Source organism: Salvelinus alpinus, chromosome 25 (genome assembly GCF_045679555.1).
Source record: "Salvelinus alpinus chromosome 25, SLU_Salpinus.1, whole genome shotgun sequence".
In the NCBI taxonomy this organism is placed as follows: Eukaryota; Metazoa; Chordata; class Actinopteri; order Salmoniformes; family Salmonidae; genus Salvelinus; species Salvelinus alpinus.
The window spans coordinates 44087688-44099907 of record NC_092110.1 but is presented as its reverse complement, the minus strand read 5'-3'; the positions used below and the strand labels follow the sequence as shown (position 1 = coordinate 44099907).

Sequence of the window (12220 nt, the reverse complement as noted above, 5' to 3'; positions counted from 1 at the left end):
CTCTCCCATCCCTCCCTCTCCCTCCCATCCCTCCTTCTCTCTCCCGTCCGTCCCATCCCTCACTCTTTCTCCCATCCCTCTCTCTCCCTCCCATCCCTCCCATCCCTCACTCTCTCTCCCATCCCTCCCTCCCTCTCTCTCTCTCCCATCCCTCCCTCTCTCTCTCTCCCATCCCTCCCATCCCTCTCTTTCTCTCTCTTCTTTGTGTGTGATTGATAAGCCCAAAAGGAGTCCAAGGAGGCTATTGTAACCTCTACTGTAGATCAGGGTCCAGGACAGGGCTATTGTAAAGTCTACTGTAGATCAGGGTCCAGGACAGGGCTATTGTAATCTCTACTGTAGATCAGGGTCCAGGACAGGGCTATTGTAACCTCTACTGTAGATCAGTTCCCAGGACAGGGCTATTGTAACCTCTACTGTAGATCAGGGTCCAGGACAGGGCTATTGTAACCTCTACTGTAGATCAGTTCCCAGGACAGGGCTATTGTAACCTCTACTGTAGATCAGGGTCCAGGACAGGGCTATCGTAACCTCTACTGTAGATCAGGGTCCAGGACAGGGCTATGGTAACCTCTACTGTAGATCAGGGTCCAGGACAGGGCTATTGTAACCTCTGCTCTCAGCCACAGTCTGGTAAAGGGAGTCCTCCAGGAGTCAGCCAACCAGTCAGCCAACCAGTCAGCCAACCAGCCAGCCAACCAGTCAGCTAACAAGCCAACCAGCCAGCCAACCAGCCAGCCAACCGGCCAGCCAACCAGTCAGCCAACCAGCCAGCTAGCCAATCTGCCAGCCAGTCAGTCAACCAATCAGCCAGCTAACCAGCCAGCCAGCTAGCCAGCCAACCAGTCAGCCAACCAGTCAGCCAACCAGCCAGTCAACCAATCAGCCAACCAACCAGTAAAAAAATCAGCCAACCAACCAGCCAGTCAACCAGCCAACTAGTCAGCAACTGAGAGGACTGAGAGGAGGAGAGGGGCAGGAACAGAGGGGAAGGATAGGGGGAGGAAGATAAGGAAGGAAAAATAAGCCACAGAGGAAGGCGGTGTAGAGTTACATATCGACCACAGAGGAAGGCGGTGTAGAGTTACATATCGACCACAGAGGAAGGCGGTGTAGAGTTACATATCGACCACAGAGGAAGGCGGTGTAGAGTTACATATCGACCACAGAGGAAGGCGGTGTAGAGTTACATATCGACCACAGAGGAAGGCGGTGTAGAGTTACATATCGACCACAGAGGAAGGCGGTGTAGAGTTACATATCGACCACAGAGGAAGGCGGTGTAGAGTTACATATCGACCACAGAGGAAGGCGGTGTAGAGTTACATATCGACCACAGAGGAAGGCGGTGTAGAGTTACATATCGACCACAGAGGAAGGCGGTGTAGAGTTACATATCGATCACAGAGGAAGGCTGTGTAGAGTTACATATCGACCACAGAGGAAGGCGGTGTAGAGTTACATATCGACCACAGAGGAAGGCGGTGTAGAGTTACATATCGACCACAGAGGAAGGCGGTGTAGTTACATATCGACCTCAGAGGTTGAGTCTGTTTCCCACATGATTTTTCAGAGAACAAACCTATCACTCAGGCACGAACACACACACACACACACACACACACACACACACACACACACACACACACACACACACACACACACACACACACACACACACACACACACACACACACACACACACACACACACACACACACACACACACACACACACACACACACATTCCTGATTGAGGGCCATCCTAGTGTTAGTTCCTTAGTTCCGTGACAGTGTTAGATCTTAGTTCCTGTCTAAGACAGTGTTAGATCCTAGTTCCTGTCTGTGACAGTGTTAGATCTTAGTTCCTGTCTGTTACAGTGTTAGATCTTAGTTCCTGTCTGTGACAGTGTTATATCTTAGTTCCTGTCTGTGACAGTGGTAGATCTTAGTTCCTGTCTGTGACAGTGTTAGATCCTAGTTCCTGTCTGTGACAGTGTTAGATCTTAGTTCCTGACTGACAGGGCCAGTGTTTGTGTGTGTGTGTGTTTGTGGGTGTGTGTGCATAAAAGTGTGTGTGTAAAACGGATATGCGTGCATGCATGTGTGTATGAGAGCGCTCGGACATGTACTGTAGAGGACTGCCGTGTGTTGTCTTGTCATGAGATGGATATATAGCTGCGTGAGCACAAACGTATGTACTGTATGTATGTAATGAATGTGTGTGGAGCATCTGGGAGCTGGATCCTGAAGCTTACACCTCTTGTCTCTCTCTCTCTCTCTCTCTCTCTCTGTCTCTCTCTGTCTCTCTCTGTCTCTCTCTGTCTCTCTCTGTCTCTCTCTCTCTCTCTCTCTCTCTCTCTCTATCTCTCTCTCTCTCTCTCTCTCTCTCTCTCTCTCTCTCTCTCTCTCTCTCTCTCTCTCTCTCTCTCTCTCTCTCTCTGTCTCTCTCTGTCTCTCTATCTCTCTCTCTCTCTCTCTCGCTGTCTCTCTCTCTCTCTCTCTCTCTCTCTCTCTCTGTCTCTCTCTCTCGTCTGTTCTATTCCCAGTAGGTCGTCTGGTGTGAGGAAGGAAGGCTCCAGAAGCTGAGAGGAGCGCAGAGGGAAGGGTTAGAACAGAGGGAGAGGGAAGGGTTAGAACAGAGGGAAGGGTTAGAACAGAGGGAAGGGTTAGAACAGAGGGAGAGGGAAGGGTTAGAACAGAGGGAAGGGTTAGAACAGAGGGAGAGGGAAGGGTTAGAGCAGAGGGAAGGATTAGAACAGAGGGAGAGGGAAGGGTTAGAGCAGAGGGAAGGGTTAGAACAGAGCGAACAGAGGGAAGGGTTAGAACAGAGGGAAGGGTTAGAACAGAGGGCAGAGGGAACAGAGGGAAGGGTTAGAACAGAGGGAACAGAGGGAAGGGTTAGAACAGAGGGAACAGTGGGAAGGGTTAGAACAGAGGGAACAGAGGGAACAGAGGGAAGGGTTAGAACAGAGGGAACAGAGGGAAGGGTTAGAACAGAGGGAACAGAGGGAAGGGTTAGAACAGAAGGAAGGGTTAGAACAGAGGGAAGGGTTAGAACAGAGGGCAATGGGAAGGGTTAGAACAGAGGGCAGAGGGAACAGAGGGAAGGGTTAGAACAGAGGGAAGGGTTAGAACAGAGGGAAGGGATAGAACAGTGGGCAGAGGGAACAGAGGGAAGGGTTAGAACAGGGGGAAGGGCTAGAACAGAGGGAAGGCATCTGTACGCTTTCTGCCTGACAGTAAAAGAGAAAGATGGAGCAGAAAGATGGAGCAGAAAGATGGAGCAGTTCCTGTACAAAAAGAAGAATGAAAAAAAACAAGAGAAAATAACACAAGAAGTGGCGCCAAAATATTTGCACTTTCTCCTCCCGATGTTTGACTTTCTATCTGTTTTGACATGTGTTTGATATTTTCTAGTGTGTCTTAAAAGGTCTCGGTAAGAATAATACCTCTTCTTCTCATTGTTAACCTTAATGTGTAAAAGTAGCGAGACAGTTATCCCCTGTAAGGCTCTTCACTGGGACATTATCAATGCTTCTGGCTCTTCACTGGGACATTATCCGTGTTTCTGGCTCTTCACTGGGACATTATCCGTGTTTCTGGTTCTTCACTGGGACATTATCCGTGTTTCTGGCTCTTCACTGGGACATTATCCGTGTTTCTGGCTCTTCACTGGGACATTATCCGTGTTTCTGGTTCTTCACTGGGACATTATCAATGCTTCTGGTTCTTCACTGGGACATTATCCGTGTTTCTGGCTCTTCACTTGGACATTATCCGTGTTTCTGGCTCTTCACTGGGACATTATCCGTGTTTCTGGCTCTTCACTGGGACATTATCCGTGTTTCTGGCTCTTCACTTGGACATTATCCGTGTTTCTGGCTCTTCACTGGGACATTATCCGTGTTTCTGGTTCTTCACTGGGACATTATCCGTGTTTCTGGCTCTTCACTTGGACATTATCCGTGTTTCTGGCTCTTCACTGGGACATTATCCGTGTTTCTGGCTCTTCACTGGGACATTATCCGTGTTTCTGGTTCTTCACTGGGACATTATCCGTGATTCTGGTTCTTCACTGGGACATTATCCGTGTTTCTGGCTCTTCACTGGGACATTATCCGTGTTTCTGGCTCTTCACTGGGACATTATCCGTGTTTCTGGTTCTTCACTGGGACATTATCCGTGTTTCTGGTTCTTCACTGGGACATTATCCGTGTTTCTGGTTCTTCACTGGGACATTATCCGTGTTTCTGGCTCTTCACTGGGACATTATCCGTGTTTCTGTGTCGTTCTTGCAACACAACATCCTGTCATTTCATATAACAGCACACGAAAGTAGAAGCACAGTTAAATGTGTCTTCCAACACGGCAAACTTTTCCTATAATGTGTATCCGCCAGTCCCAACGTTACTCTGTCAGCTGTGAGGCTGTGTTCCCTCTGTTCTCCTTAGTAACACTGATGACAAGAAGAAGCTTTTATTTTAAACGAGCTGCAGAACAACAGCCTCAGTTTGCCCTCCAATAAACTGCTAAACTGTAGCTGTAACCAGCGGAAACCAACGACAACCCGTTAGATCACCAGTTACCCGACGATCATGTCTTTTTTTTGTGTGTGTGTGTTCACGAACCCCAGGGAAGACTAGCTGTTGTCATAGCGTCCTGGGAAACCGAAAGATGAAAGTTCAGAGTTCAGCTGCAGAAGTAAAGGGACTCAATCTTCCCATAATTCACCTCTTCAGAAGTCCAGTAGCTGTGTGTGAAGTGTTATTTACGTTGGTCCCTGACTAGAGAGGCTATATGTACAGGGAAGTAGTGCACAAATACAAGCGAATGTGTTCAGTATGTTTTGTTTTGTAAAATGTATATGAACTGCAATATTCATTATATGAAATTGGTATGGGTGGAAAGGAAACTGTGAGACTGACCGAGTTAAGTTTAAAGTATTTCTTTATGAGTCATAATATTGAGAGGTTTAGACATGAAACCCCCGGCACTGTATATTAAATCAAACATAAGATAATTTAGGCAGAACAGACACTGAACAGGCCAACAGAGTCAGAGAGAGAGAGATATGGGAGATGTATTCACTAGGAACCAAACAGAAGCAAACAGGACGAAACGGGGAGGGACCCTACCTGAATTTGTCCAATAGAAACTCTTTTTTTTTTTTTTGCTACGGTGTGCACTAATGAATACACCTCGGCTGAAATTCCATGTCAGAAACACATAGATCTTTTGGGTCACGTTTTGTCTGTGGTCTGTTATGTTAACCCATTAGTCCTAATAATATGTTACGGTAAACCACAGGTCTGATATCACTTCAACAGTGGCGGAACTGACGCAAAATGTCACCGCAGTCATCATTTAAAAAAATATATATAAAATACAAAATAAAAGACTGACGAAAAAAATTATGATATCCCCCCCCTCATATGGAAATTGTTATCTTTCTAAATTCAGAAAGATGAGGTTTGTTTATGTGTGATTGTGATTGTTTATGTGTGTATTTGTTTGCTTATATGGACTTATCCCTGGAAGCCATACACTGTCCCCATGGAACTAAAGTAAGAGGGAAGGCTCTCAATGTAAATATGTATCATATTCTGTTGTTGGTTTCCTTGTTTCATTGTGGAGCTTTTTGGACTAAACTTTCTAAAAGCAATACCATTTTTATTTTATTCACATCACGACAAATTAGCGGTACTAAATGTACTTATTACACTTTAATATAGGACCCAATCTGTTAAGACCATCTCTACTTTTTGGAGTGTAGACCTCTCCCACAGCGTTTGACTTCCTGTATGTAACAGGTGTCGATGTGGTTGCTTTGGACACGGGAAGAAGAAGAATCTCTCTAAGGGGAACAACAGCACATTTACTGCCCCCTTCTGGTGAAAATATATCACTGCTTTTAGAAAGGGACCGTCTCAAACGCAAGCATCTAGTTCCATATATCTTTTAGACAGGTGTGTTACAACACGAGGACCTTACTAAGCATTATCTTTTAGACAGGTGTGTTACAACACGAGGACCTTACTAAGCATTATCTTTTAGACAGGTGTGTTACAACACGAGGACCTTACTAAGCATTATCTTTTAGACAGGTGTGTTACAACACGAGGACCTTACTAAGCATTATCTTTTAGACAGGTGTGTTACAACACGAGGACCTTACTAAGCATTATCTTTTAGACAGGTGTGTTACAACACGAGGACCTTACTAAGCATGATCTTTTAGACAGGTATGTTACAACACGAGGACCTTACTAAGCATTATCTTTTAGACAGGTGTGTTACAACACGAGGACCTTAACTAAGCAATAGCTTTTTCTTTTGACCAAGCCAATTGACATCCATTATTTGAAATAAACGTTTTTAAAGAATCTTGGGTTTCTTTTTGATTATGTTCAATCTTCGAGATCTCAGCTGACAAGTGATCACAGTGAAAAGTAGTCCTGAACTTGCAGGTTTTAACAAAGTAATACAGTGGTACTGTGGCCACAGGAAAACAAAGATCATGTGTACTGTGGGTTTTTCGCCAACAAAAGTAGTATTTGACCATAGAATTAGAATGAATGACATTTCTAAGTATTCGACACCTTCCTGGTTCTTTGTCTAGCTTTACTGTTATAAAGCCATACTGTAACAGACTTAGCCGGTAGGTCGGTTGCTGACAGTAGATCACAAAGTCAGATAGGAGCTATTAAAGAATGGTTCATTGGTCTGTATCAATACAACACATGGTGATATAAGTCCTTACTGTAGTCTGGATAGTAGGTGGTCTCTCATCGCCATATGTTGCTGTTTGGGATCATACATTACATGTGAGATGTCCTGATGGGAAAGGTTTCTGGTATGATGAAGGTGGTGGTAGGGAAATAGGGTTGATGGTGGTAGAATGGGGTGCAGGATAGGGGGTAGGGGTTAGGATGTGGTGCAAGATAGGGGGTAGGGAGTAGGATGGGGGTATGGGGTATGATTGGGTACAGGTAGGGGTAGGGTGGGGTGCAGGATAGGGGGTAGGGGTTAGGATGGTTTGCAGGATAGGGGTAGGAGGTAGGATGAGAGTGCAGGATAGGGGTAGGTGATAGGGGGTAGGGTGGGTGTAGGATAGGGGTAGAGGGTAGGATGGTTGCAGGATAGGGGTATGGGATAGCACAGACTGGAATATTTTCCGGGATTCATCCAATGGCATTGAGGAGTTTACCACCTCAGTCATCGGCTTCGTCAATAAGTGCATCGACGATGTCGTCCCCACAGTGACCGTATGTATATATCCCAACTAGAAGCCATGGATTGCAGGCAACATCCATATCAAGCTAAAGACTGGAGCTGCCGCTTTCAAGGTGCGGGGACGCAAATCTGGACGCCTATAAGATATCCCGCTATGCTCTCAGACGAACCATCAAACGAACCAGCAGACAAGCAAAGCGTCAATACAGGGTTAAGATTGAATCCTACTTTCACCGGCTCTGATGCTCGTCGGATGTGGCAGGTCTTAAAAACTATTACGGACTACAAAGGGAAACCCAGACACGAGCTGCACAGTGACACGAGCCTACCAGACCAGCTAAATGCCTTTTTTGCTCACTTCGAGGCAAGCAACACTGAAGCATGCACGAGAGCACCAGCTGTTCTGGGTGACTGTGTGATAACGCTCTCGGTAGCCGATGTGAGCAAGACCTTTAAACAGGTCAACATTCACAAAGCCGCGGGCCAGATGAATTACCAGGACGTGTACTCAAAGCATGCGTGGACCAACTGTCAAGTGTCTTCACTGACATTTTTAGCCTCTCCCTCTGAGTCTGTAATACCTACATGTTTCAAGCAGACCGCCATAGTCCCTGTACCCAAGGAAGCGAAGGTAACCTGCCTAAATGATTACCGCCCCGTAGCACTCACATCGGTAGCCATGAAGTGCTTTGAAAGGCTGGTCATGGCTCACATCAACAGCATCCTCCCGCATACCCTAGACCCACTCCAATTCGCATACCGCCCCAACAGATCCACCGATGACACAATCTCAATCGCACTCCACACTTCCCTTTCCCACCTGGACAAAAGGAACACCTATGTGAGAATGCTGTTCATTGACTACAGCTCAGCTTTCAACACCATAGTGCCCACAAAGCTCATCACAAAGCTAAGGAACCTGGGACTAAACACCTCCCTCTGCAACTGGATCCTGGACTTCCTGATGGGCCGCCTCCAGGTGGTAAGGTTTAGGCAACAACACGTCTGCCACGCTGATCCTCAACAGTGGGGCCCCTCAGGGGTGTGTACTTAGTCCCCTCCAGTACTCCCTGTTCACCCACGACTGTGTGACCGAACACTACTCCAACACATCATTAGGTTTGCTGACGAAGCCTCCCGAGTGGCGCAATGTCTAAGACACTGCATCGCAGTGCTAGCTGTGCCACCAGAGATTCTGGGTTAGAGTCCAGGCCCCATGGGGCGGCGCACAATTGGCCCAGCGTTGTCCGGGTTAGGGGAGGATTTGGCTGGCAGGGATGTCCTTGTCTCATCACGCACTAGCGACTCCTGTGGCGGGCCGGGCGCAGTGCGCGCTGACACAGTTGCCAGGTATACGGTGTTTCCTCTGACACATTGGTGCGGCTGGCTTCTGGGTTAAGTGGGCATTGTGTCAAGAAGCAGTGCGGCTTGGTTGGGTTGTGTTTCGGGGGACACGCGTCTCTCGACTTTTACCTCTCCCGAGTCCGTACGGGAGTTGCAGCGATGAGACAAGACTGTAACTACCAATTGGAAACCACGAATTTGGGGAGAAAAAGGGGAACATTTTTATATTTTTATTATTAATTTTAAAAAGTTTGCTGACGACACAACAGTGGTTTGATCACTGACAACAATGAGACAGCCTATAGGGAGGAGGTCAGAGAACTGGCAGTGTGGTGCCAGGACAACAACCTCTCCCTCAACGTGAGCAAGACAAAGGAGCTGATCGTGGACTACAGGAAAAGGCGGGCCGAACAGACCCCCATTAATATCAATGTTGCTGTAGTGGAGCGGGTCGAGAGTTTCAAGTTCCTTGGTGTCCACATCACCAACGATCTATCATGGTCTAAACACACCAAGACAGTCGTAAAGATGGCATGACAACACCTTATCCGCCTCAGGAGACTGAAAAGATTTGGCATGGGTCCAGATCCTCAAAAGGTTTTACAGCTGCACCATCGAGAGCATCCTGACCGGTTGCATCACCGCCTGGTATGGCAACTGCTCGGCATCTGACCGTAAGGCGCTACAGAGGGTAGTGCGTACGGCCCAGTACATCACTGGGGCCAAGCTTCCTGCAATCCAGGACCTACAGTGGGGAGAACAAGTATTTGATACACTGCCGATTTTGCAGGTTTTCCTACTTACAAAGCATGTAGAGGTCTGTAATTTTTATCATAGGTACACTTCAACTGTGAGAGACGGAATTTAAAACAAAAATCCAGAAAATCACATTGTATGATTTTTAAGTAATTAATTCGCATTTTATTGCATGACATAAGTATTTGATCACCTACCAACCAGTAAGAATTCCGGCTCTCACAGACCTGTTAGTTTTTCTTTAAGAAGCCCTCCTGTTCTCCACTCATTACCTGTATTAACTGCACCTGTTTGAACTCGTTACCTGTATAAAAGACACCTGTCCACCCACTCAATCAAACAGACTCCAACCTCTACACAATGGCCAAGACCAGAGAGCTGTGTAAGGACATCAGGGATAAAATTGTAGACCTGCACAAGGCTGGGATGGGCTACAGGACAATAGGTAAGCAGCTTGGTGAGAAGGCAACAACTGTTGGCGCAATTATTAGAAAATGGAAGAAGTTCAAGATGACGGTCAATCACCCTCGGTCTGGGGCTCCATGCAAGATCTCACCTCGTGGGGCATCAATGATCATGAGGAAGGTGAGGGATCAGCCCAGAACTACACGGCAGGACCTGGTTAATGACCTGAAGAGAGCTGGGACCACAGTCTCAAAGAAAACCATTAGTAACACACTACGCCGTCATGGATTAAAATCCTGCAGCGCACGCAAGGTCCCCCTGCTCAAGCCAGCGCATGTCCAGGCCCGTCTGAAGTTTGCCAATGACCATCTGGATGATCCAGAGGAGGAATTGGAGAAGGTCATGTGGTCTGATGAGACAAAAATAGAGCTTTTTGGTCTAAACTCCACTCGCCGTGTTTGGAGGAAGAAGAAGGATTAGTACAACCCCAAGAACACCATCCTAACCGTGAAGCTTGGAGGTGGAAACATCATTCTTTGGGGATGCTTTTCTGCAAAGGGGACAGGATGACTGCACCGTATTGAGGGGAGGATGGATGGGGCCATGCATCGCGAGATCTTGGCCAACAACCTCCTTCCCTCAGTAAGAGCATTGAAGATGGGTCGTGGCTGGGTCTTCCAGCATGACAACGACCCGAAACACGCAGCCAGGGCAACTAAGGAGTGGCTCCGTAAGAAGCATCTCAAGGTCCTGGAGTGGCCTAGCCAGTCTCCAGACCTGAACCCAATAGAAAATCTTTGGAGGGAGCTGAAAGTCCGTATTGCCCAGCGACAGCCCCGAAACCTGAAGGATCTGGAGAAGGTCTGTATGGAGGAGTGGGCCAAAATCCCTGCTGCAGTGTGTGCAAACCTGGTCAAGAACTACAGGAAACGTATGATCTCTGTAATTGCAAACAAAGGTTTCTGTACCAAATATTAAGTTCTGCTTTTCTGATGTATCAAATACTTATGTCATGCAATAAAATGCGAATTAATTACTTAAAAATCATACAATGTGATTTTCTGGATTTTTGTTTTAAATTCCGTCTCTCACAGTTGAAGTGTACCTATGATAAAAATTACAGACCTCTACATGCTTTGTAAGTAGGAAAACCTGCAAAATCGGCAGTGTATCAAATACTTGTTCTCCCCACTGTATATACTAGGCGGTGTCAGAGGAAGGCCCAAAAAATTGTCAGAGACTCCAGTCACCCCAGTCATAGACTGTTCTCTCTGCTACCGCACGGTAAGTGGTACCGGAGCTCCAAGTCTAGGACCAAAAAGCTCCTTAACAGCTTCTACCCCCAAGCCATAAGACTACATTGACCCGGACTACATTTACATTAACCCCCCCCCCCCCCCCCATTTGTTTTTACACTGCTGCTACTCGCTGTTTATTATCTATGCATAGTCACTTCTACATTGACCCGGACTACATTTACATTGACCCCCCCCATTTGTTTTTACACTGCTGCTACTCGCTGTTTATTATCTATGCATAGTCCCTTCTTCATATACAAATCACCTCTAACCTTTAACCCCCACACAATGACTTGGTACCGGTACCCCCTGTATATAGCCTTGTTATTGTTATTTTATTGTGTTCTTTTTATAATTTTTTACTTTAGTTTATTTGGAAAATATTTTCTTAACTCTTCTTGAACTGCACTAGGTTTAAGGGCTTTGTAAGTAAGCATCTCACGGTAAGGCAAGGTCTACTTGTTGTATTCGGCGCATGTGACAAATAAAGTTTGATTTGATTTGATAGGGGGTAGGGGGTAGGATGGGGTGCAGGATAGGAGGTAGGGGGTAGGATGGGGTGCAGGTTAGGGGGTAGGTAGGGGTTAGGATGGGATAGGGGGTAGGTAGGGGTTAGGATGGGTGCAAGATAGAGGGTAGGATGGGGTGCAGGGTAGAGGGTAGGATGGGGTGCAGGATAGGGGGTAGAGGGGTAGGATGGGGTGCAGGATAGGGGGTAGAGGGTAGGATGGGGTGCAGGATAGGGGGTAGAGGGTAGGATGGGGTGCAGGATAGGGGGTAGAGGGTAGGATGGGGTGCATGATAGGGGTAGAGGGGTAGGATAGGGTGCAGGATAGGGGGTAGAGGGTAGGATGGGGTGCAGGATAGGGGGTAGAGGGTAGGATGGGGTGCAGGATAGGGGGTAGAGGGTAGGATGGGGTGCAGGATAGGGGGTAGAGGGGTAGAACAGATGAAACTGGAGCCAAGAGGCAGCTGCACTACATCTGTCTTGTGGAGTTCACAAGACTTTATAATGGCGCAGCTGCTTAGGGATGTGTGTGTGTGTGTGTGTGTGTGTGTGTGTGTGTGTGTGTGTGTGTGTGTGTGTGTGTGTGTGTGTGTGTGTGTGTGTGTCTGTGTGTGTGTGTGTGTATATGTGTGTCTGTGTCTGTGTGTCTGTGTGTCTATGTGTGTGTGTTCTG

General features: G+C 47.1%; 1 protein-coding gene across 8 annotated transcripts in view; it reads left to right on the top strand.

The window, feature by feature from the left end:
- Window positions 1–6386, top strand: part of smoc1 (SPARC related modular calcium binding 1) — a 199286-nt gene extending 192900 nt beyond the window's left edge. For 6 of the 8 annotated variants that reach the window (XM_071366902.1, XM_071366901.1, XM_071366900.1 and 3 more), the window contains one exon: window positions 2550–6386. In XM_071366902.1, coding sequence (XP_071223003.1) covers window positions 2550–2589 — 40 coding nt within the window. In that variant the 3' untranslated portion in view covers window positions 2590–6386. The remainder of the gene's footprint in view (window positions 1–2549) is intronic. The other 2 variants (XM_071366897.1, XM_071366898.1) reach the window with 1 other exon arrangement.
- The last annotated feature ends 5834 nt before the right edge of the window (window positions 6387–12220 follow it).